Source organism: Tenrec ecaudatus, chromosome 8, assembly GCF_050624435.1.
Source record: "Tenrec ecaudatus isolate mTenEca1 chromosome 8, mTenEca1.hap1, whole genome shotgun sequence".
Taxonomy (NCBI): domain Eukaryota; kingdom Metazoa; phylum Chordata; class Mammalia; order Afrosoricida; family Tenrecidae; genus Tenrec; species Tenrec ecaudatus.
Genome location: NC_134537.1, coordinates 45019993 through 45046809, shown reverse-complemented (window position 1 = coordinate 45046809; position 26817 = coordinate 45019993). Strand labels below are relative to the sequence as shown.

Below are 26817 nucleotides of genomic sequence, written 5' to 3'. Positions count from 1 at the left end.
CAGAGGGAAGAGCACACACCAAGGCATGGAGGCATGCCAGTACGTAGCCTGTCTAGGGCTCTCTATAAAGTTCACAGCTAGAGTGTGGAGGAGCATGGTGGGTGATGAGGCTGCTGAAATAGCAGTAGCCTGTCTAGGGCACTCTATAAAGTTCACAGCTAAAGTGTTGAGGAGCATGGTGGGTGATGAGGCTGCTGAAATAGCATGGTGCTAGGACCTTTATCTGCTTTGCTAAGGGGTTTGGGGTTTTAGCTTGTAGACAACTGGGAACAGAGAAATCAAGCATGAGGGTAAGTTCTGAGCATGATCATTCTGGGGGCAGAGTAAAGGGTAGATTAGATGGAGACAGGTTTCCAAGGAGGGAAAGCACCCGATCATCATCTAGGTCTTAAACAGGAGGGCCATTCACTGTCCCTCAGACCCGTTGGAGGGCTAGACTATAGTTTAAAAAAAAAAAAAACAACCTAAACTATGAACAAATTCCTATGCACACTGCACATATCTTATTTTGAAGTAAAAACCAAAATGGGACAAAAACACCCGGCGGAGCGGATAAATGTCCCTAGGGGGGCCGCATGTGGCCCGTGGGCTGTAGTTTGAGGACCCCTGGTCTAGAGGAAGAGGAGGTGGAATAGAAATAGACATATGAAGCTGGGCTGGGACCTTAGGGGCATCAAGAGAACAGAGTAGCTGCGTGGATCCAGACGGGAGAAGAACTGGTAACATTCTCTAGCTCAGGAAGCCTGTAGATAGATGGTGAAGGTCCTGGTCAGGCTAGGGAGCACCAGAACACAAAAGCCTATTTCTTCGGGGAAAGCAAGGTAAAGGAAAGTGGAGTTCAGCATGAGCTCTGCTGAGCGTGAGGTGCCTGCGGACACGCAGGTGCAGATGTTCCGAAGACAGCACTATGGACCAGAAAGAACGACCACCGCCCACTTGTCAGGGTGCTGTCCTGCAGAGGATTGCATGTTGCTGCAACGATGCCACCGTATTTCAAATGCCAGCTGGGTCGCTCATGAAAGACCCGTCAGGAGTGTGTAGATTCACGCCGACTGGAAGAAAGTCCTGAAAGAAGCCATGAACGCCCAGGATGGCAGCAGAGCGCTGGCTGGCTCGCATGTTTTGGACACGGCCTCAGGTCTCGGCACGAGAGGAGGATATCCCGTTTGGTGAAACTAACAAGCGCATGGGAGGTACTCAGGGAGACGGACGAGGCCAGTAGATGCAATAATGGACTTGAACAATTTGGAGATTAGGAGGAGGATGCAGGCCTGGCACACTTGGCTCTGTTGTACATAGCTCACTGTGAGTTGGAGCTGACTAAATGGAAGCTGTGGGAAACAGAAAGATTTCTCCCAAATATATGTTAGACTTAGGACACTGCTTGCAGGTAATGGTGAATGATTGTCAAGTTCCCTCCCTGAAGGCAGTCAGCTGCCAGACTACTGTCTGGGCCCACCACAGGTGGGGCCCACTCCCTGCAGTTAAGGACAATGGGCTACTTCTCCCTAAAGGCCTGCAGTCATCAGTTTGGTCCCTGCAGGGTGGGCTTACACCCTACTAATAATGGTTTCTATACTGGGCCAGAGTACAGGTCAAACCGGCTCAGTGACATCCAAAGAGGCTGCCATCCTGAATCTAGGATCCACCCATGTTGTCACATGTGTATGCCTATTACCTCCTCTTCCAATAACGTATGAACCCCTAAACCACCCCCCTCCCATTGCTGTATTACCTATAGCACAACCCTTTCCTGTGACATATGTCTTCACCTATAATTAGGGGGCTTGCATGTCCCCAGAGAAGATAAAAGCCTTGGTTAGCAATAAATAGCTCGCTCTCTCCACGTGGACCACCAAGTGAGGCTGAGGTGAGCATACTACCATGAACTGTGTCTGACTCCATTACTTCAATCTCTCTTCTATGTCTCATGCTCTCCATGACTTCACTATAATCTTTATTATCGCTGTACAATTGCACCTACCGGACCCATGATGATGTGTTAGGGGCTGGTTCCCTCACAGGAAGCTACCAGCAAGAGGTCAGGGAAGAGGCCATGAGGTCAGAGTTACAAATATGGAAGTCACCATAGAGGAGGGGAAGCTTTAGACACAGGCGCAATCATCCAGGGGAGAGTGTAGAGGTAAACCAGAAAAGGTGCCTGTTAGAATTCAGGGCGTACTGCGACATATTGTGCTGCGTGAATCTATTGCACATGACCTCTTTAAAGTGTTACAGAGAAAAGATATTACTTTTGAGGACTAATGCGCGCCTGACTCAAGCCGTGGTACTCTCAATCGCCTCACGTGCATCAATATGGAAGCTTGAGAGTGAATAAGGACGACAGAGGAGGGCTGATGTCCGTGAATTACGGTGCTGCCAGACAATACGGAAAGCACAGCACTCTGCAAGAACAAACAACTCTGTCTTGGCAGAAGTACAGCCAGCAGGCTCCTTAGAAGAGAGGGTGTTGAGATTCCATCTCACTTACTTTGGGCGCGTTACTAGGGGAGGCCAGTCCCCAGAACAGGAGCTCAAGCTTGGGAGAGCGTCAACAGAAAAGAGGAAGGCTCCTTGACCAGAGAGATGAACACAGCGGGCTCAAACGTAACAACTGAGAGGACGGCGCAGGACAGCGTTTCGTTCTGTTGCGTCCAGGGCCACTAAGAGTCAGGCTCGATCTCACCAAACAAGAGCGCTCTGGAATACATCAACATCCAAAGGCTATGCAACAGATGACTCACTCGATAATAAACCATAAGGTCAGGAGCTCTGTGTGTTTTGCTTACTGCTGTATCCCTAGCACCCAGCACAGAGCCCTGTTCATAAATAGACTACATTCTTGTCGAATGAATGAATGAACCCAATAAAGAAACCACCGTCTGCGGCTCCTCGTTGCTGCAGCCAGCCAGGCCCGACATGCGAGGGACAACCCAGAACAGAGCCGGCTAGACTGCAAGCAGCGAAAGGGCACCTAGAGCTTTGTTAACAGAGGTACCCTCCGCTTCTCTACAAGAGCCCATCGCAATGGACACAGCCCCAGCATTTGTCACCTTTCAGGGTTTTAAAATAATTTTTTAAAAAGCCAAAAGATTCTATACTCCAAATGAAAACTTGGTAACAATAGGTTGCAAAAGAGAGAAGAGACTCAGCAATAGGAAAACGTTCACCCAAATCAAAATTAGAAAGAGAAATGGCCTTCAGTAATACCAAGTTTGTGGCTCCTGGGTTTCCCTAGCACCTGCAGTCAAGAGTTCCTACCAGCCCACAGCACAGTCACATGAAAAGGAGTGTCTCTTCCACGGACTCTGTCGTTTAAACGGTCTCAAGGCAGGACAGGGCACAGGCTAATAGCATTGTGAGGCTTAAAACAACACCAACACCAACATCACTGCCATCAAGCTGATGTCAACTTACAGGGACCCTGTAGGACAGAGCAAAACTTCCCCCAAGGGTTTCCGAAACTGTAACTCTTTAGGGGAGTAGAAAGCCTCATCTTTGTCCTTCAAAGCAGCTGGTGGTTTCTAACTGGTGACCTTTTGGTTAGCAGTTCAACTCGTAACACGATTTCACCAGGGCTCCCCTTATGAAGCTTAAGGACTTGAAAACATAATCTGGACCAGAAGGTAAAAAACAGCCCCATATCTGACAGAGTATTTTGTTTTGTTTTAATAAATCATTTTACTGGGGGCTCATACAGCTCTTACCACAATACATACATGCATACATACACTGTGTCAAGCACATTTGTATATCCGTTGCCATCATCATTTTCAAAACATCTTCTTTCTACTTAAGCCCTTGGTATCAGCTCCTCATATTTTTACCCTCTCTTCCCCACCTCCCTCCCTCATGAACCCTTGATAATTTATATTTTTCATGTCTTATACTGACCGATGTCTTCCTTCACCCACTTTTCTGTTGTCCATCCCCCTGGGAGGGGGTTATAGGTAGATCATTGTAATCGGTTCCCTCTCCCCCCCCCTTCCCCTTCCCCTCCTGGTATGGCTACTCTCAATATTGGTCATCAGGGGTTATCTGTCCTGGATTCCCTGTGTTTCTAGCTCTTACCTGTACCCATGTACATGTTCTGCACTAGCCAGATTTGTAAGGTAGAATTGGGGTCATGATAGTGGTAGCGAGGAAGCATTCAAGAACTAGAAGAAAGTTGTATGTTTCATCGGTGCTACACTGCACCCTGGCTGGCTCATCTCCACCCTGAGACCCTTTGTAAAGGGATGTCCAGTTGCCTACAGATGGGCATTGGGTCTGCTGGAAGAGCATTTAATGGGACCGTATTGTTAAGGAAACCATCCACCCACTGGACAATAGCCTATGAGGCGACCAATTGAGCCCTAGAAGAGCCCCAGCAGGCATCAGGCTTCTACGAGCATCTTCACTGAGCCTTAGAAATGCTCACTGGGGGGGATTATGTAAGAATGTTCCAGAACAGGGAATTCCCACTATTTCTCCACAGCCGGATGTATTAAGTGGCATGGCCATGACTGTCCTGTGTGTTCCTTCTCCCCTCTCAGGATGGGAGTTTTTATTGCTCTTTCCCTGTTCCTTCTGGTAGCATAGTGGTTCTACACTGGGCTAACTAACAGCAAGGCCAGCAGTTTGAAACCACCAACTGCTCTGTGTGAGACAGACAGGGCTTTCTACTCCCCCAGAGAGCTGCAGGCTCAGAGATCCACAGGGGCAGTTCTATCCTGTCCTAGAGGATCACTAGAGGCAACATCAACTTTATGACAGCTAGCTTGGTTTGTTTGTTTGTTTTTTGGGGGGTGGGGTAGGGGTCTTGGGAGCATGCCTTGCCTTTAAGTCTGGGCTTTGAACTTGCTCCTGCCAGTCCACACCCACTGCTGAGAAGTTCCCTTTCTGGAGGGCTTACATTTCCACCTCAGGTGGACTGAATCAGAACCTACAATTATAACAAGATCCCCAGATGACGCTTATGGAGATACAGAAATATCACTTGTGGATCTTATTTAAAATGTAGCTTCTGACTCAGTCCACCTGGGGTGGGGGTGAAAATCCTCAAGTTCATTCCACATTGAAGCCATGCTTGAGACTTTCGGATGGAGAGGACTATCAGGCTTGAAGGCACAAAAGTCTGAGAGTGCCTTCCTTGGGAAGGTGTGTGTGTCGTAGATGTTTCGGGGGGAAAATGGTGCACAAAGGTGTCTAGTAGGCAGTCAGCGGTGTCAGCCGCCTGAAACCCACTCACTGGATTAGGAAAATAGGATCGTGATGCTGTTAGCAAGAATGGTTTAATTAGAGTGGGAGAGGCCAAGGGAACCAGTCACAGCTGCTCCAGGAGCAAATACAGTTGTGGGTTTTTGAAGACGGACCATAAAGGAACCAAACTGGTTACCCTCAAAGACCTCTTAGTGGGGATCCGTATGACATGTTCGTCCCCAGGTATTACCTGTGCGCTCTCTGGGGCAAAGAGAAGATGATTTCCAGATCTGCTACTTTCTAGAAATTGAGAGGATCAAAGAGGCCTCCACCGCAAGTATCGGGCTCCGTGTTTTGAAAGGGAGACTTAAGGGCCATCTCTTTAAGGGGCCGGGCAAAATCAAGCTGCTTCACTAGAAAAGACCCCTTATCCGCATCGCCACCTGGGATCATTCCCAAACTCCTCAGCCGCCTTTAGCAGTCCGACGCCAGCATGCTTTCATGGCTGGGTGAAGCACCTTGTTGGGAGCCCAGTTACCTACAACTGAAGAGAGGTGGCAGCCACATGGCATCGCCATGTTTAAGAAGGCTTTTTCCATCGTTATGCACTTCACCTGCTAGACGATACCTACTCCCTTCCCTGTCTGGCTGCAGGACATGAAGAGGAGAGAACAGAGCAAGTTCACTAAACTCAGGAAAGGAGGGCTGAGGATGGTGCGGGGCTGCGCACAGTCGTTTCCACGAAGGGGCTCTCTGCAGATGGGAGACAGCAAGGCAGAAAGGGGGAGGCAGCACACCACAGGTCGTACGCACACGTTCATCAAGGTCAGACACACCGTCAACCACAGAGAGGAAGGAAACCGTTATGGAGGTGAAGTCATCTCCAAGTGGCCTCACCTCTAAGTCTCAGTAGCAAATGTGCCCGCCCCAGAGCAGGAGGCCTGTGAGCCACCTGTTGGTGTCTGCCCTCCTGTTCCCACATGGGGAGCCCTACTGCGAGGGGCCGACTCACCACAGGGCGCCGAGTACATTCTATGAAAGCCAACCCTGCAGATGACGTCGCAGAACTGGCGGGGGACCTGCTGGAACAGCCTGCGGCTCACAGGCTCCCTCTGGGGTGCTGTCCCTTCCATCATTTTCTTCTTCGCTTGGAAGACAGCCTTCAGAGCCTCATTGTTTATCTTCTCCACCTGCAGCCCAAGGGAGAGCAAAGCCCGAGAAACCAAGACACAAAAGGCCACTTAGCACTGCTTCACAAGGGAGGCGCTTCCAGACCCATTACTTTGCAGACAATCTGCTTCTCCTATAAAGCCCTGTGAGTCTCTCCTTTCCCCGGTCCTTTGCTGCTTTAGCTTCTGTCTGTGCTAAGCTCCCCATTTCTGACCCCTTCTTTGATAAATTCGCTTAATTCACTACGCAATCACTGTACACCAAGCACTGGTCCTGAAATCGCCAATGAGATAGACGCAGCCTCTGCCTTCTTCGAGCTCAGCGTTAAATGAGGGGTTGATATGTTTTTTAAAAAGTAAATAATGATAATACCATGTGATAAATTCAATTCCATTTGTTGTATTTTGCTTCCAGATAGACTGCTGGCTCTCTCCTGGGCCTTGCATCCACCCTACAGCACATTCTGTCGGGAGAGAGACCAGGCTTTCTACTGCTGCCCTGCGCCTCCCTCCTCAGGGTGGACAGCACACTTTTGACCACAGACCAAGTTAATCAATCGCTACATGGGTTGGAGCTCCTGCCCCTTATTTAGGATTACCTTTAGAACCTGAAAGCCCCATTTTTCCAACTGCTTCTTTTTATCCTGCAGTTCTTGAGCGGAAAGCAGTTCACGAAATTTTATGGGCTTGGTATTTCCTTTCATCTTCCCCGGGGTTTGGGGTTGCTGGTCAGTCCATTGTTCTAAAAAGGAGTAATGAAAGTTTGCGTGAATATCCTGTGGGAGAAGGAAGAGGTGTAAGGGAATCTGGTGTAGCAAATTCATTCTAGAAATTTGGAAGAACCTAGTTTAAATTATAGGTGACATGTAGCTTAGGACACGTCAGGAGACCTGCCGTACCAGGACAAGTCACAGGGTAAAATGCAGAGGCAATAACTGACTTCACAGATTGACGCCAAAGAGAAAAGGTACTAATAACAATCACCCCCACCCCCAACCAATGCTGTAATGATAATATGCGCTGCTTGCTCATGATGTTTGTATTTCTACCCAGGATGCCTATCAGCAAAGAGAAACCAGCACAAGAAAACATTAAGAGATAATGGAAAACACTATGACATTTATTTCACACTTCACAGGTTTCAATGAGATTTTACACCAGTATCCCACTTGATCAGCAGGAGCCCTGGTGGGCATAGTAATTGACGACATGTGGGGCTACAACCTACAAGGTCAGCAGTTTGAAACCGCCAGCCACGTCGTGGGAGAAAGATGAGGCTTTCTACTACCACAAAGAGTTACGGTCTTGGAGCCCCACAGGGGTGGTGCTAGTCTGTCCCGAAGGGCCCCAATGAGCTAGAATTGGCTTGCAGTCAGAAGACTCTCAATGCATCACTATAACATCACATAGACATCACCAACACAATCCCACAAGTGAGAAAAATGAAACTCAGAAATGTTAGGTGACTTGCCCACTGTCACATAGCTGCAAAATGTCTAATTCTGGCCTTTCCCCAGTGCTACCTGTAAGGGGTCAAAACAGACTATAAGGGCAGAGTAACGAGACACTCACTGCCGTGAAGCCCATCCCAGCCCCACAGGAAAGACGGGGGCTTCTCTGCTCCCACAGGCCTTGCCAGGCTGTACTCGTTATAAGAGCCTGCCCATCTTCTCCCATCACCAACCTTTTGGTCAGCTGTGGAGCGCTTTAAACACTACCACCCAGGCTCTGTGGACCAAACACACAGGGGGCCACATGGAAACACACAAAGGTTTGTTTCCGCCTAGGATTTCTTCTTCTTCACCAATTTGACTCAAGATCAAACACAAGGGGGCTAGGAAAAGCTCATGGAAAAACTAAGTATCTTTTCATTCCATTTTCCACGAACTTTTTGAAAACCCCTCCTTGCCTGGAATGAATGAATTCCCCAGCACATTTCTGATTGGGTGGGCTCAGTTTAATCACAGAAAAACAAGGACTAGATCCAGAGATTTAGCTTGTCTGAGGGACTACTGTAGACCAGAGAAAGGGTCAACAAACTTCAAAGTCAGGAAACCTCCCCGGCAGAGCCCCTGGACTTGGGGCACCAAAGCGAACACTTACAAAGCTTGACATTGGAGTCCATTAACTATTCACGTAGTAGCGCAGGAATAAACTTCACTTGACTCCGGCACTCACTGAGTAGCTCTAACCCTCCATGCACTGGCTGGGCACTGGGGACCCAGAGCCTGACAGCGCCTGACTGTCACATGCTTGCTTTCTCCAGGCAGGGCTAACCCAGCACTAGAAGAAGGCCATACCTAAATTGGCGCTTTTAAAATTTATTGTTCTGATGGATATTTGAGGTCGACCCCCACCCCAAGAGTAGTAAGTCCTTTCCAAATTCTGTGTGGTAATGCCTCATTCCGACGAAGAAAAGGCGAGTCTGCCCCTCTAAAATGCTGCTGAGCAATAGCATGCTGCCGCACGCTCAGACAATGCCACCTTGTGGCAGAACAAGGGATCTGCGGGACTCTGGATCGCCAAGCAGTTGGGGAGAGCAAAAACCCAAGCAAACTCACTGCCATCAGGTCGATGCCAACTCATAGTGACTTTGTAGGACAGGTCAGCAATGCCCCTGTGGTGTCCAAGAATGTAATTCTTTGTGGGAGTAGAAAACCTTAATGTCACCAGCGGTGCCGTCCGATAGGCAAAGGACTGCTTGCCAACGTTAAGGTCGGCAGTTCAAATTCACCAACTGTTCTGGGAGAGAGAGACGAGGCTGCCTGCTCCACTAGAGATTTACAGCCTCGGAAACCTTGTCTAGAGTCACTGTGAATCAGAATCGACTCGATGGCAGTGGGTTTGGTGAGTTTTTTTAAATGTCGCAGGAGATCAGCATTCCTTTGGCTCCTGTTACCCGTAGGAGCATCCATGTCGGTTTCAATAACCACAGTCGTGACAGTCCAAAGGCTAAATGGAATCATTACTGGGTCTCATTCTCATGTTTTATTATCATTGCCCGTGCTTTGAGGACACTGCGCTCGCCATCGAGAAGAGGTAAATGTCCCTCACTTAGACCACTTCTGTCTGAGTGATCTCATAAGCACATGGTGGAAAATGTCCCTGGAGATTTTATGTCTGAAACTTTGTACCTCCTGCTAAATCCACTTGCTGCCTTAGACCCAGAGGGGTCGTTCTAAAGCACCAATCGGATTTTTATCTTGGTTTTGCTCAAAAAGCCTTTAAGAGTCCACATTATTTTTCAAGAACGTTCCTGAAAGCTTTCACGTGATGTCCAGGGTCTGGTGCCCCCTATCGCCTTCAGCCTTTGGAAGGTGTTTAGTCTGGACTGCGGGAAGGTGAAACCTTATATAGTTGCTGTGCTAGAATTGAGATGATGGCGGTAGGCTTGCTTTTGGGGGAGTTAAACTAGAGTGTAACTCACAGGCGATCGGCCTTTCACCCAACAGTTCCTAGCACTTCGCGCCACCGCGTTGACGGCCACCCCTTGATGACCACTACCGTCTTCTTTCCTGGGAGCTTTTCCAGTGCCTGGTTCCTCTTCCTTGTGGCCTTCGTGGCACTTCTGAGAAGCCAAGTGTTGGCTGGGTGCCCTCTCATGGGCCCACAGAGTCCTTTGACCCTCCTGGATCCCAGCCACTGGCTTGTCAGGCACTAAGCAGACTCGGAGCAGGGACGATGGCCTGTTTCTCAGTGTATATCCAGCACAATGCCTGGCACGTTTCAAGGGTGCCACACACGGCAGTGAAGAAAGGAAGGCAGCAAGGCTTCCCCCCCAGGATGGTATTAGAAGTGGGATGACGTCCCAAGGCTCTCTCCCATTGCCGATGCCCAGTTATTGCCATAGGTTCAGCCGGGGCAGCGGCCTTGTGCTTCTTTACTAGCCAGTAGTGAACCATTTCTCGTGTGTTTCACCACATCAGAGATTCTGCTGCTCACTGTGGCTGCCATCTGTTTCTCTCCCAGACCCACAACACCTTCTTATAGAACCAACGCTTAGGGGAAAACCCCAAAAACTTCCGAGTACTGCCTCAGCAAGGTAAGCACAACCTTATTAGTGTTTGTTTACGAATCCGTAACGCACGGTTTCATGTGGCATCTGTGGTGGAAAACGTGAAATTGTTCACTCCAGCTTAGTAAGTAAGCACAGGTCAGCTCAAGCACTTACCTGGCTTACTGGATAATCTGACACAGGTTAGCTTGCCTCGGTGGGCTCTATAGGAGCCGTTGTGGCGCTGTAGGCTAGACACGGCTGCTAACTGCAGGGCTGGGTGTTCAAACCCCCTAGCCACTCCTTGGGAGAAAAGATGAGGCTGCCTTCCCCCTAAAGCTTTACTGCCTCTGAAACCTTATATAGTTGCTGTGCTAGAATTGAGTTCACGGCGGTAGGCTTGCTTTTGGGGGATTAAACTACAGTGTAACTCACAGTGGCCAGTGAATATTTCACTTTGGTGGGACGGCTCAAAGTAGGTAATTTTAGGTTTCCTAATGCTTCCATCAACAAATACATGCAACATGACTCAATCGATAAACCAATCCGGTGGGAAGTGTTCTCCTTTGAATGGTCCCTCCGGCAATTAGGGATATACCCCCTTAGCACCCGGGCTCACAGTATTTTAGGCTTTCTCTGAATTACCTCTTAGACTTAGGTACTTCATTCCATCATCAGTTAATCTAACCCAGTGGTAGTGGCTTCTATTTTTAACTAGTAAGTAAGCCTTGGGGTGGAAAAAGCCAGTATGGTTTAGAAAGTTTGTGTCCCAAAGCGTGATGGCTTTCTCTCAATCATCTTCTGTTCTGCCTCTGACAACCCCTCCCCCCCTCCCCCCCACACATGCAGACCCAGAGGAAGGAAGCGTTAGGAGAATGGATGGTTAGGACTCACTCAGCAAGCTCTGAAGATGTTGCTCCTTTTCCCTGGCCCTTTCCTCCTGAACTGCGCACAGCAGAGTCTCAATGTACATAGCTGCCTTAATGAGGTCAGTGCGGGCTCCTTTAATCTCCAACCTTGCCGTTCCTGGATCGATGGTCGCTGAGATGGAGACCCGCGTAGTGTCCTGAAGGTGAGACAGAAGGTCAAATTCCTTTTTCCCAAAGTAGAAGATGTGGTTATTTTCAATGATGTGGTGCTTCTGGAGGGCCAGTATCTTCTGGATCCACGCTTTGGCCTCATTCATCTCTTCCTCGTTGGACCCCATTAGACTGATGGCAGGAGAGTCAGCTGTGGGCCCGCATGGGCTCCTCCTCTCGTTGCCTCCCTGGAAGACTGAAACAACTATGATCAGCAACTTGAGAAGACAGGTTTAAAAGCATTGCACGGGAGGGAGTGCCGTAACCCATGTTTACCCCAGGCTCTTGTGAGCCTTTGGGTGCAGCAGCAGCCCCACGTCCAAGCCTACCGACTGGGAACAAAACTCACTGCCACCGACTCCTTCCAACTCACGGCACGGCACTCTCGACAGCACAGGTCGGCGCGTCCTTGTGGGTTTCTGAGACTGTCCCTGCTTTCAGGAGTGGAAAGCCCCATCTTCCTCCCATGGAGTCACACAGCTATAATTAACAGTCCCATCTTACACCGAAATAAACTAAATCAGAGAGTTATTAAGTAACTTGTTCACGCTTCTAGGGACCTGGCTCCAGCCCATTTACATGTGCCACCATTAGGAAGTGGTGGCCATAGAGTGCCTGGATGGTGGGATCGGTTAATGTATGTGGCTGCTAACAAAAGGCTGGAGGTTCTAGGCTACCCTGGCATCTCAGAAGAAAGGCCTAGTGATTTACTTACAAAAACAAAACAAATTCCAGCCATTGAAAACCCTGTGAGACGCGTGGAAGTCACCATGCGTCAGCAATGACTCGGTGGCAAACTGGGGTGGCCAGACCATGAGCTATGAAAAACGTATCAGGACAGACAAGTCGGAGAGGGGGCAATGGCCTCCCTTTGAGTCAAAATAAAAGTCAGTGTTGCAGGCCACAGTGAGACATGACCTGGGCTCTTAAGTTGGAGGCATTTTTCAAAATCCTTGTTCTGCTTAGAAACTTAGATTACTTTTGGGGGGGAAAAACACAATAAAGACAATACAAGGTAGTACTTAATCTATTCATAATTAGCAAGACAGATGAATTTTTGTCCTAGGCAACTAAATCGTTCTGATCACTAAAGGATACCCTTCTCACACCAAAACCTATTTGATTGGACCTAGTCGTTAACTACACAGGTAGCCCAATGGTTAAGCACTCAACTGCTGGCCCAATGGCTAGCACCGGCAGCTGGGAGGGGGAGACTTGGCGATCTGCTCCTGCAGAGACTACAGCCTCGCAAATCTTCCTGGGAGCATCTACTCTGTCACATAGGGTCACGCTGACTCAGATTCAAACACAAGCAACAGTAACATTAGTTGAATATTTTCAATGGAAACATACGTCCCTACCTTCCTACGTAGTTTAACCTTTCTTTGATGATCTGAAGTCATCTTTATTCATGCCAATTAATGTCCACACTATCATTCCTTTAGAGAGATGTTCTCAAGAATTCCTCAAGTAAACTGTGACTCTTGCCCCATAATTCAGATGAAGGACATAATGGACATTTGTCTGCTCCTTGCCTGGATAAGGAAACCTAGGGGCACTCACTGTTGGTTAAGCTAACTGCAAACTTTGCTAACTGCACTGCGGGTGATTCAAAGCCACCAGCTGCTTCTGGGGGAGGAAGATGAGGCAGTCTGCTTCTGTAAAGATTTACAACCTCAGAAACCCCACACAGGGTCACTGTGAGCTCAAACTGACTAATGACTAACCCCAAGCTTGTTACTTTGAGCAATCCCGTGCCCCTGACCCAAGCTGTTATATTTTCAGGGGCCTCATCTGCATGTGAAAGTTGGACACTGAATCAAGAAGACGGAAGAAGAATGGATGCAGCTGACTGATGGTGCGGATGGGAATCCTGAAAGGATCACAGACTGCCAACAGAACAAAGACATCTGTTTGGGGAAAAGTGCAGCCAGAATGATCCTTAAAAGCCAGGATGGTGAGACTTCATCTCACCCACTTTGGACATGTTATCAGGAGAGATCAGTCCCTGGGAAAGGATGCCATGCTCGGTCCAGTAATTTGCTCCTTGTCATTGAGTAGATGCCGAGGGGCTGGGAAATAAAAAAAGTAAGGCCCTTGACCAGATGGCTACAAAGTGGCTCAAGCATGGGCTCAAAGATCAGAACAATTGTGAGGACGGAGCGGGACGGGGGTGGTGGTGGTGGGGTTTCCTTCCGTTGTCTGAACGAACTGGTAGGTCTGAGCCGACTTGACGACCCCTAACAACAACATAACATCCTCACTTAAACTCAATTCCTCTAGCTAACCTGGATTCCTCGCCGTCCTCCAACACACACTGCATGGGCTTCTTCCTGGGTTTTCTTCATCTTCGGTAACCAATCCGACCAACTCTGACCTTTGCAAGTCTTGCTATAGTCGAGCCCAGCTCCTCCATGAAACTGTTCTTGATCCCTGACAACCAAGAGGAATCCCCGTCTCTCCTAGGGCAGCTGGGGACTTTCCCCACTCTCTCGCATCTACATCATCTGGTGTCAATTTGAGACTGTTAAGAGTGAAGGTGTAGAGTTTAACCTGTCAATTAGGTCCCAGCTTGATGACCTCATTTGGAGGCTCTAAGGAGATAAATAGCTCTCTGGAGGCGGGACACTCGCTCACTCCCTGGGAGACATTCCTGCTGACAAGACACATGGAGCTACGCTAGAGCCCTGGAGCTGGAGGAGCCACGTGGAGACCCCTGCTAGACTTACACCGCCACTGGATCCACAAGACTTTCCACCCACTGGCCTGTGATCTTCCTGCATTCGGTGTCATTGCATGTGTTTTGTGAGTCTGAAGAGACATTGACAGACTGGTATTGGACATATGGGCTAATGTCGGACTTAAGGACTTGATCTGGACTGGGCTGGGATGTTTTCTCAGCGAACAATTGTGGATAATGTTCTTTCCTATCCACATATGAGTGTCTATGAATTTATTCCTCTAGTCTACCCGGGCTGGCGCATTATTAATCCCTTGAAAACCATGTAAAGAGCTGTGGCGGTGCTCTGGGTGACAGTTTGGAAGCCCTGGATGTAGAATCGACATGATGGCTGTGGGTTTGGCTTTGGGAAGTTTGCATGTTTAATGCTTTACAATTTCTGGGAAACTTTTGCATATTTAATCTTCAGAGCTCCTTACAATGGTCTGTCAGACCACCAACCAGGCTCAAAAAAGGCACAATCCCAGAGTAGAACTCTGAAAGTTCCCCTTTCTGTACTCCCAACACTGACCGACGACTGAATATCCATGGGTACATTCTGCCCGTTAAAAAGTAAGTGCAAATCGTGTCGACCGTGAGAAGAAAGGGCCTAGGAGTTTCTCTTGCTAGTTGAGTGCTGTGTTCTTGACAGCCATGGAACACTGTGAACCAGACTCTTCCAGAAGTTCATATCCTAGACATCATGAAAGAACTCCGGCTCAACACACTCAACCCCGTTACTAACATGTCGTGTCGAGACCAAGTTAATCCTTCACCAGCCTCCAACAGCCAGGATTGACATAACTTCTCACTGCCATTGAGTTGACTCCAACTCATAGCGACCCTATAGGACAGAGCACGACTGCCCCGGGGCGTTTCTAGACGTGCAACCTTCTGCAGAAGTAGAAAGCCTCATCTTCCTCCAGAGCAAAGTCACCTAGAGCAAACATGGGCAGGACATGCTAGGCCCCGGCCAGAGCGTCTGAATCAGAATCTCTAGTTGAGGCCTCTCTCTATTTTTGTTTACTTCTTAATTTTCTAGTTTCTATCATGGTTCCAATGATCAGTCAGGTGTAGGAAGATTAAGTTAACCCATTTATCTGGGCTATGTTTCCTGTGGTTACAGGAAATGAGAAACCCTAGCAAAAAGAACAGAACTTTTTCTTTTAAAAAAAACGATAGGCATACATTTGGGCAGTGAACTACCCGCTCTGTTCTTATCATGAAATTGGCCTGAGCAAGTCTTAGGGTTACAGTCAGGTGCAGAGCAGGTTGGTACCCGAACAGGCACACAATGAAATATATTTGGCTTATTCTGCCCACCCGACCCCATCCCCAACTCCCCATTAGTTCAGATGAGCAAGAGTAGATTCTTGGCAGGAGACTCTATTTTTAGGCACATGGATTTTAAGTGTTGAGAATCAATGAACTTGAACTTACCCTTAGCCGTGGTAGCATCGACCATCTGCAAGAAGCAAAACAACAAAGCGTCAAGTGAGGTTCAGTGGCCCTTGTTCGCAAAATCCTGTTCCGTTGCACTCCCCAGACTTTCTTGCCTCTGTCCATCCCCATTCTCCCTGCACAAATCTAAATCAAATGCTTTGAACGGTGCCTCCCAAAATAGCAGTTGCAAATCCCAACCCCACTGCCTCTGGTTAGCATCCCACTTGCTTTGTTGTGGTAAGGAGGCGCGACCAGTGGAGGGTGTGCTGCGTGTCAATATCTTACCAACTCTCAAAGGAGCAGAATAGGGAAAGCAAGACACAAGAATTGGAAGAAGAGAGATGAGCCAAGGCAGATGCTGAGACACGTGGGGATCTCCAAGGAACCAGGAAGCAGAGCGACAAGAACCTTCCTCCAAAGCTGACACAGAGAAAGTCTTCCCCCACAACCAGCTCAGAACTCAGATGTCTAGCCTCCTAAACTTGAGAAAGTCCACTTGTTTGTTGAAGCTATCCGCTTAAGACACTCTCTCACCGCAGCACCGGATCACTAGGCCAGATGTCACTGGTAAAGTCCCAGAGGGCGGCAGGCTCACCAGCACTGTTAGAACATGTAGGGGAAGCCAGGACAGGAAACATGGAAAACCAAAAACATGGTGTAAAGAAAACCAAACACCAAGACCGCTGCCATCAAGTCGGTCCCAATCCATAGCAATCCCATAGAGGGTTTCAGCGTCTGTGAATCTTCTCAGGGACAGGACAACCTCATCTTTCTCCCTCAGTGAGGCTGGAGGGTTTGAACCACTGACCTGACAAGTACCAGTCCAAGACTTACCTGAAAGTTCCTTATGGGGAATCCATTTTCCAAGGTAAAGTATAATTACTTGTTTATTCAACAGCTTTAGGTGCTGTGAATTACATGTCAGGTACTCAACCAGGTACTGTGCATCTATCCCTGACCGAGGTAAATGCTGTGTAGGCAGAGTTTCACCAGCTCTGTCAGGAAACGAACACACGTATCTTGAGGGATGTGGGGAGTGTGTTCCGAAGGAAGTGGTCCTGATCTAATAGTTTGGCTCCCCTCTAGGGATAATTTGGGGAAAAGACAGGCTTCCGACCCCCATAAAGAGTTGCAGTCTAGGAAACAGGGCTACAGGGCCACTCGGGGTCAGAAAGGGCTTGATGACAGTGAGTTTGAGAAGGATAATTTAGGTGATTCTCATAGACAGTCATGAATGCTTAACTTTGAAAGTACACCAGAATCTGTGATATTGGGGGCTTGGAGCCCTTTAAATATCTATTTATTGTCAACAACAGTAGGAACTTCCGTTCAAACTTCTCAAATACATATTTCACTTGCTGATGCCTAGAGTCTGAGGTCCCCTCAGTTTTTCTTTAATTGTCTCACAGGCAAATTATATCCTTCTAAGTGAGATTTTTCCCACTTATAGTTAAGTTTATATGACTGTGCACAGAGGAGAGTCTTAAAAAGTGACATAAAATGTATTCTACTTTATATTCTAATATATTGAGTACTGCCTTCGAGTTGATTCTGACTCATAGCAACTCTATGGAGAGTTTCCAAGGATGCAACTCTTTACGAGAGCAGACAGCCTCATCTGTCTCCCTTGGAGCGGCTGGTGGGTTTGAACCACTGATCGTGTGGTTAGCAATCGAATCCTTAGGTTCTTTCTCTCTTCACAATGCAATCCCTGCTGCCCCCTACACTTTTTCCTCAGTAATCTGCTACACATCCAGATGCAGACCTGGACTAGAGCAGAGCTACAGATGTGAATAAGCCATGGTCTCTGTCGTAGAGGGGCTCTGGACCTAGATTAGCCCCAACCACTTAACGCTCCCTGTCAGGTCCTCCCCTGTGAATCCAATGGGCCCTGGCCAAAAGCCTCTTAATATTTTGTATTCTCCACAGCCACTGGCATGGAGCCAAAGGAGGCTCAAGACTCAGAATATGCCTTAAGTGCCACCCCCTGCCCTAACTCCTTAGAGAAATACAGACTGTCCACTCCTGCAAAACCTTCCATCAGAAACCCGATGTAGGACCACTCGAAGTCAGAATCAACTGATGGCCAAGCTTTGGGGTATATATGAGGGGTACCCGCTCCCAAATGGAATTCTTTCCCCCAAAGCTATGTATTTAATTTTTTTTAAGAAAACAACCTCGTTACTTTCAAAGTATTCTCCATTACCCCTAATACATTTGTCAAATCTGTGATTCCATTCTTGGAAACATTTTTCAAACTCATCTGTTTGGATGGCTGACAGCACCTCCCTCATTTTTTTTTTCTTCACTTCTTCTATGTCATCAAATCGCTGTCCTTTCATGTCCCTCTTCATTTGCGAAAACAAAAAGAAGTCGGTGCATGGGGCAAGAGAGGCATGCTGGTTTTTGCCCACAACTAGAGGTCTAAATCCAGGAACATACACATATGTAAATATATTTATGTACAACCATATAAATATAGATCTGTGTACATTTATTTATATGTTAAGTATTAAAGACATTGGAAATCTACTCAAGTACTCCCCCAATGCAAGAACACTTTGTTCTAATAACTTGGATGCTCAGCTTCCTGACACGATTGCTGAAGACTAAACGAGTGCATAAGCAAATGTGGTGAAGAAAGCTGATGGTGCCTGGCTATCAAAAGATATAGCATCTGGGGTCTTAAAGGCTTAAAGATAAACAAGCAGCCATCTAACTCAGAAACAACAAAGACCACATGGAAGAAGCACACCAGATCATGAGTTGTCGACGAAATCAGGTATCAGAAGCCCCCAAATAAACAAGCATATCAATGTGAATGGGGTTGGGGGTTTGGGGGCATGGAGTGGCGACTCAAAGCCCATCTGTAGACAATTGGACATCCCCTCACAGAAGGGTCACAAGGAAGGGAGAAGAGTCTGCTATCAGTATAGCACTGATGAAATACACAACATGCCTCTAGTTGTTTAATGCTTCCTCATCCCCCACTATCGTGACCCCAGTTCTACCTTACAAATCCAGCTATACCAGTGCATGTACACTGGTACAGATAAGAGCTCTTGGCTGACACAGAATTCAGGACAGATAAACCCCTCAGGATCAATAATGGGAGTAGCAATACCATGAGGGTAGGGGGAAGGTGGGGGGAGAAGGGGGAAGCAATCACAATGATCGATATATAACCTTCCTCATCCCATGGGTGAAGGGAGACAGCGGATGGTGTAAGTTATGAAAATAATAACCATTTATAATTTATCATGGTTTAATAAGGGTAGGAGGGTGGAGGAGGGAGGGAAAGAAATGAGGGGCTGATACCAAGGGCTCTAGTAGAAAGGAAATGTTTCAAAAAGGATGATAGCAACATATATACAAAGGTGCTTGGCACAATAGATATATGGACTTTTTAAATGTATGGATTGTTATAAGGGCTATAAGAGCCCCCAAGAAAATGATTATAAACAAATAAATAGATAAAGAAAGAGATTAAACAAGCAAGCAACATATGTTGGAGGGTGGGGTGGTTGTGGGAAGAATTGATACCGCACCACAAGGAGACTTCCAAGAAACAAAGGGAAGCAACAAGCACCTTAGCCCACTGACCACAAAGAGAGAAAGCCTTCCCCTAGAGCTAGTGCCAGGTTGTGGATCCTAAACTGTGCGAGGATAAAGACGTCGCTCTCCACTGTGTTACACCAGCACTGGAGGACTACGGCACGAGGCAAGAGGGACATCGTCCCGACTCACCGAGGAGTCTGACTCGCTCTGGCCCAAGACGTTTTCTGAAGCAACTTCGAAGGCAGCCACAGTAGGGTCCTCATTGCTCACCAGATGAATTTGTTTCAAATTTCCGACCACTGGGTTAGAGTGGAAGAATGTTTTGATCGTTTCGAGAATGGTATGCGTACACAATCCCAGAGGAAAACCGAAGATCCCGGAACTTATGGCTGGAATTGCGACAGATTCAATGTATGGATTGCTCTGGACGTGCGTTAGAATATTGTGAATGGTCATTCTCAGCACATGAACACACCTTTCTCCGTCTATTATTGTCCACCGAGGGCCAACAGCATGGATGATAACCTTGCAAGGAAGCCTGCCTGCTTTGGTGATGGCTATTTGACCAGGTGGTATTTGACCATAGCTGGAAATAATGCTTTGGCTCTCCTCTTTGATTTCTGGGCCACCAACTTTCACCAGGGCCTCTGCCAGGCCTGCTCCATGGGAGAGGTATTCATTGGCTGCATTGACCACAGCATCAACGACATGTTTCGTGAGGTCATCCTTCCAGACTGATAGCTCTATCCAAGAAGTCAGCATTTTTCTGAAGACTGGTAGAGATTTCGGGTGACTTTTCAAGGCTGGAGAGTCCAGGGTTGAGATACAACCAAACTTATTCTGGAGGACTTCAAACAGCCGACTCTCGTGGTTTTTAAGTATTTTAAAGTCATCGTGGTTAATAGGAAGATGCCAGCAAAGGTTTTCATGGTGAGCTTCCCCAGTTTTCATGGTGAATTCCTTTTCTGGAAAAGGAGAGAAGATAGAATATAATAAGCACGTGTTCCACTGAAAAGGAGATCATTTCACTTCATACTAGGCAACCACTCTTCCTATTTGGGAGCGTCTCATGTATTATTATTTTAATCTATATACAAATGGCAAGTTTGGGAGGATCCACGATTATGGCACAATGATTTCATTGTGAGCAAAAACCAAACCAAACCAACGTATATGGAGGCTTTGTTCTCAACTCTTGCTTTTGTCAGTGTCTTAGTTTCTCTAGAAGCAGATCCTGAGAAATACTTTGAGTCAAAATGTGTAGTTGCCATGTGCTGACAGTGAAAGTCCTACATCCATTTTTAAAAATCATTTTATTGGGGGCTCATACAACTCTTATCACAATCCATACATCCATCCACTGTCAAGCACATTTGTACATTTGTTGCCATCATCATTCTCAAAACATCTGCTTTCTGCTCGAGCCCTTGGTATCAGTTCCTCATTTCCCCCCTCCCTTCCCCATGCAGATTAAGCCTTCAGTGAATTCCCTTGGACCACTGATCAGAGATGTGAATGGTCTTGCCCTCAGAGTGCACTGGAAAGTGGATTACTGCAAAAGATATCATTCAGTTAAAAGTGAACATATTTGTATACAGTTCTTCCCATGCAGCAGTGATATGCTTCATACGTTCATCACTGCTTTTTAGTGATGCGTAGTACTCCATTGTATGTATATACCACAGTTTTTTAATCCAATCGTCAGTTGATGGAAATTTGGGTTGCTTCCAACTCCTTGCAATTGTGAACTGTGCCACAATGAACACTGGAGCACAGATGTCTGGCTTTGGTTTGTTTCTTGCTTTTTCTGAGTATATGCCCAGTAGGGGGATTGCTGGGTCATATGGTAACTCAATTTCTATCTGTTTTAGGTATCGCCAGATCGATTTCCATAGTGGCTGTACATACTTACATGTCCACCAGCAGTGGATGAGAGTTCCTGTCTCCCCACAGCCCCTCCAACACTTGTCGCTTTTTTGATTTTTTTAACTGGGTTACCTTTGAGGGTGTCAGGTGGCACCTCATTGTTGTTTTAATTTGCATTTCTCTTATGGCTAAAGATCGGGAACATTTTCTCATATGTTAGTTGGCCATTCGGATTTCAGCTACCTTGCAAGTCTGGCTAGACCAGATGATGTACACTGGTACAGATAGGAACTGGAAACACAGGGAATCCAGGGTGGATGATCCCTTCAGGACCAGTGGTGTGAGTGGCAATACTGGGAGCATAGAGGGGGGGTGGGATGGGAAGGGGGAACTGATTACAAGGATCTACATGTGACTCCTCCCTGAGGGAAGGACAACAGAAAAGTGGGTGAATGGAGATGTTGGACAGGGCAAGATATGACAAAATAATAATTTATGAATTATCAGGGGTTCATAAGGGAGGGGGGTGGGGAGGGAGGGGAAAAAATGAGGACCTGATGCCAGGGGCTTAAGTGGAGAGCAAATGTTTTGAGACAGATGAGGGCAATGAATGTACAAATGTGCTTTACACAATTGATGCACATATGGATTGTGTTAAGTGTTGTATGAGCCCCTAATAAAATGATTTTTAAAAGCCATAATAATAATAAAATCTGTTCTTGAAAAAAATTGAACATATTATCATTTGTTTTCCTTTTTTGGCCCATTCTTCTAGTTTCTATTCTGTTTTGTTTTGAATTGAGATTTTTCTGTGTTTTTTTTCTACTTCTAAAAATTTAGCCATTGAAAATCCTTTGACTCAGACAAGCATGGGATTGCCATGAGCCAGAATTTACTTGAGAGAAACTGGTTTTATGAAGTGTGATAGTTACATAATCTGGTGTCAATTTCAGAGGATTATGAGTGAAGGGGTGGAGTCTGGCCTGTCAATGAAGATATAATCAAGGAGGCCTCTATGTGGGCATGGCCCTCCCCCTAGGATTCTGGGAAAACTCTGGGATTTCCGCCTTGGAGGCAGAAGACACACACTCTCTCAACTCACTCCCTTGGAGACGCTCTACTGACAAGACACATGGCACTCCACTGATAAACCCCATGCCCTGGGAACTGGAGAAGCCACGTGGAGACCCTGCCAGCGCTGAGAGGTTTACAATGCCACTGGTTCCAAAGACTTTCTACCCACTGGCCCGTGATCATCCTGCATTCAGCGTCATTGCATGTGTTTCATGACTATAAAGAGGACTTTATAGATTGGTATCGGACATATGGGCTAATATCGGACTTACGGGCTTTGACTAGACTGGGGTGGGATGCTTTCTTAATATACAATTACCCTTTATATAAAACTCTCTCTTATGTACATATGCGTGTCTATGGATTTGCTTCTCGAGTCTACCCAGACTGACACACCAAGCAAAAGGATATTCACTCTATTGAGGAACTTTATGAGCCAGTATAGGTCATGTGTTTTAGAATTTACCACCACCGAGGTAAAGACGCTGGGGTAGTTAGCCAACTTCACACTGTGGGATAAGCATGGGGCCAGGAATCTCAAAATTTGTGGTTCAAACCCCACTGGCTGCTACGTGGGAGGAAGATGAGGCTGTCTGCTCCCATGCAGACTTACAGCTTTAGAAACCCAAGGAGTGGCCCTCCCCGTCTCACAGGGTCACTATGAGTCAAAACTGATGCAAGGACAGTATTTTGGTTTTGATTTCTACCAGTCATTGGTGGAAGGTTCCTTTCGAGGGCAGACAAATGGGAGGAGACACTGACAGTGACCACTACCATGGCTACCTCCTCATATTCCCCGAGTCTTGTGGTACAATTTGGATGGAATCAGAACTGATGGACTGGGCAACATTTACTCTCATGGCAGACAAGACGTGCTACTCCGACCCACCTCCGCTTTGGTGACGGAGAGGGAGAAAGAGGAACAGCTGACAGTCTTCACCTGTCAGATTCCACCCAACAGCCTTGGCTCTAACATCACGCTTATCAGAGCCTAATAACCGCCACTGATGTCTACCGGGGGGGGGGGGGGTCATCTGGTGGACAACCTGCCATGCTGGGACTTCTGTCGGGTTTTCATTCCAGTGTGATGGCTGCACCTGCTCAGTGCCCCCCCTTTCCTTTCATAATTAACACACACCCTCCTTTTCTGTTGCAGTTTTATATTCTTCTTTTGTGGTAATTGGATCTCTATTACTTTTTGACTCTCAGGTTTCTTTCCCCATGGCCCTGCCCCCTGTGGATACGTGTGCGTCCCAGGCAGACACGCACAGTCAAGCCACCATCACCCACACTAGGCATTTTTGTTAACCCTAATTTTTCCACTGATCTTTTATTATTTCAATTGTTTGATTGAACGATAATCCCCCTATCATACAATTCCGTAGTTTGATGACATCAAGAAGAGTTGTATAATCAACACAATCCACTTTAGAATATTTTCTGCATTCTTGTACGCATTCTTGTACTTCTTAGCTCCCCATTTCCACCAACCTCCCCTGCCACACCCCACAGGAACCATTAATTCAGTTACTGTCTCAATAGATTTGCCTATTCTGGATTTATAGACAGAAAACATTAAGAAAACAAAACAATAACCAAGTAAAATAGATTAAAACTTCAACAGAAAAGAAAGCAGAAAATAGAATTTTTAATGATGAATCAAAAGGGAGATCAAATGATATAACCTGACTGCATCTGCAATAGTCTACTTTCCAATGCCCTCTGCATGATAGCAAGGTTATTCAAGGTTATCCCTGGTCTATGGTCGGAGGGACTTTGCCAGAGGCTTAATTCATGTGTATTTCCCCTTTACTTTTTAAAAAAAATTTAATGGAAACAACATGCATCCTTAAATAGATGAAATGTGGACATTATATTTGAAGTACCTTTAATCTGAGCTGTCAAAAAGAGCGCTCTTGGCCTCAATTATCCAAAAGAAGCAACAAGCTTGTGGTCAGATCTTATTGGCCTGCCTCTGGGTTGGAAATCTCACTGGACTACTCCATAGGACGTGGTTGTTTCTGTTAGATACAGTTACTTCCAACTCATAGCAGCCCTATGAAAAACAGAACAAGACACTGTGCTGTGCACTGAGCCACCCTTGCCGTTGGTATGTGTGCGCCCCTATTTGCACCCCCCGCCACCCCCAAGCCCATTGTACTCTCATTGAGGCTTGTGTCGGTCCAGGTGAACTAGAGAAACAAATTCATAAACACGCATATGTGTATAAGAAAGGGGTTTACATACATGAGCAGTTGAATATTGAGAAAAAATCCCAGCCCAGTTCACATCAAGTCCATGAGTCTGATATTAGCCCATATGTCTGATACCAATCTATAAAGTTCTCTTCAGACTCACGAAACACATGAAATGCCACTGAATGCAGGAAGATCACAGGCCAGTGGGTGGGAAGTCTTTGGATCCAGTGGTGGTGTAAGCTTCTCAGCGCTGGCTTCTCCAGCTTCAGAGGTCTGCTGCATCAGGGTGGGTCCATGTGGCTTCTCCAGCTCAGGGCACTAGCGTAGTTCCATGTGTTTTGTCAGCTGCAATATCCCCCAGGGAGTGAGCAGAGAGAAAGAGGTGTCTCTCACCTCCAAGGAGGAAATACAGGAGTTCCCAGAATTCTCAGAAGGTCATGCCCACACAGAGGCCTCATTGGTTATATCTTGATTGACAGACCAGACTCCACCCCTTCACTCATAATCCTCTCAAATTGACACGAGATTATGTAACCACCACAAGGCTCTTCCCCTTTCTTGCTGACTTCTACTTTCCTAAGCATAATGTCCTTCTCCTGGCACTGTCATGGACAACATGACTAATGTACATGAGGCAAAGTCTCACCATCCTTGCTTCTAAAAGCCAATTTGGCTGTACTTCCTCCAAAACAGATCTGTGTGTTCTTCTGGCTGTGCGTGGCACATTTAATATTCTTCACCACGACCATAATTCAAAAGCATTAAGCTTTGGTCTTCCTTATTCATTTCCAGCTTCTGTATATATATGAGGCCATTGAAATTCAGGTACACCCTAGACCTTACAGTGATTTTCCCCCCTCTTTATCATGTCAAGGCATCATTTGCAGCGGATTTACCAAATGTAACATATCATTTGATTTCTGGCTGCTGTATCCAGAGATATTGATTGTGCATCCAAGTAAAATGAAATCCTTGGCAACTTCAATATATTATACATTTATCTACTGGTACAGTTGTGAGAACTTTTTGTTTTCTTTACACATTGAGTTGTAATTCATGATCTTTATCAGTAAGTGTGTCACGCTTCTTCAGTGTCAGCAAGCAAGCCTGTGTCATCTGTATATTGCATGTCGATAACGAATCTTCCTTCAACCCTAATGCAGTGTTTTTCTCCAGAGTCCAGTTCTTGGGTTATTTGTTCAGCATATGGATGGAATAAGTGTAGCTGTGTTAGGCCGAGGTGACTAGAGAAACAAATCCAGTGACATCCATATATGTGTAAGAAATAACTTTATATCGAGAATCATATATCAAGAAAGTGCCAGCCCATTCCAACTGAAGCCTGTGAGTCCAACACTAGTCTCTAAGTCCCTCTTCAGACCCATGCAGCCACATGCATGATGCAGAACATAGGAAGATCACAAGCCCGTGGGTGCAGTCATGTGGATTCAAGGTTGGTGGAAACATGACAGGGCACCAGCAACTCCACGTGTGGCCACCAGAGCCCCAGCAAGCAGGAGAGTGAAGTGACAGAATGAGAAGAAAGTTCCCAGGATCCTCCTTACGAGCAGGCCACACCTCCAAAGAGACAGTACCAGGCTGTGACCCGATTGACAGGTTTGATTCCACCCTTCTACTTTCAGACATCTTCAAGTTGACAAAAAATCCTCTAACTACCACAACAGTGAAAGGATACGACCCTGACCCACACCTTTCCTGATTTTAAGCCATGCGGGATTCCCTGGTTCTGGTCAAACCACTGCGTCTTGGCCCAAGCACAGGTCCTGCCCGAGAACATTGAAGGTTTGGGGATACTCATTCTTGGCAATATTGTGAATCACACTTATTCACCGTCTAATGCTTTTGCATAGTCAATAAAGCGTCAGTAATTTTTCATATTCTCTCCTTTCAGGCAAGATCCATGGGACGTCAGCAACTACATCCCTCATTCCAGATTCTCTTTAGAATCTAACTTCAGTTTCTAGCAGTTGTCGATGTACTGCTGCCACCATTGTTGAATTTTCTTCAGCAACATGTTTACTTGTATGTAATAGTAATGAAATGGTCTAATAATTCCTTCATTCTGTTGGTTCACCTTTCTTTGGAACGGGCACAAATATGGATCTCTTCCACTGGATTGGCCAGGGATCTAGGTTCCAAATTTCTTGGCATAGATAAGTGCGTCCCTCCAGCCTGTGGCAGTTTGTTAAACCATTTCAGTTGATAGTCTGTCGATTCCCGGAGACTTGGTTCTTGCCACTGCCTTCAGGTCAGCTTCTTCCTACAATCATTGATACTTGAATGAATGCTCCCCCTGATATGGCTGAATGTCAACCAAGTCCTTTTAGAACTATAACTGTATCCTTCCCACTTCTCTTGATGATTCCTGAAACTTTCGTTATTTTGCCCACAGAATCCTTCAGTATTGCTAGTCGAGGCTTGGCGTTTTCCCTTCAGTTCTTTCACTTTGAGAAAAGTTAAGTGTGTTCCTTCTTTTTGGTTTTCCAACTCCAGGTCTTTGCACATTTCGTTATGA

At 46.6% G+C, this 26817-nt stretch overlaps 1 protein-coding gene across 2 annotated transcripts in view; it reads right to left on the bottom strand.

Annotated features, from left to right (window-relative positions):
- The window catches only part of PARP9 (poly(ADP-ribose) polymerase family member 9), a 41834-nt gene that overhangs the window by 4990 nt on the left and 10027 nt on the right, over window positions 1–26817 (bottom strand). Inside the window, exons 3-8 of one of the 2 annotated variants that reach the window (XM_075556331.1) lie at window positions 23970–24139; window positions 19333–20108; window positions 15583–15607; window positions 11239–11619; window positions 6950–7092; window positions 6194–6371 (exon numbers count right to left, since the gene is read on the bottom strand). In XM_075556331.1, the coding sequence (XP_075412446.1) occupies window positions 6194–6371; window positions 6950–7092; window positions 11239–11619; window positions 15583–15607; window positions 19333–20094 (1489 nt within the window). In that variant the 5' untranslated portion in view covers window positions 20095–20108; window positions 23970–24139. The remainder of the gene's footprint in view (window positions 1–6193; window positions 6372–6949; window positions 7093–11238; window positions 11620–15582; window positions 15608–19332; window positions 20109–23969; window positions 24140–26817) is intronic. The other variant, XM_075556330.1, reaches the window with a different exon arrangement.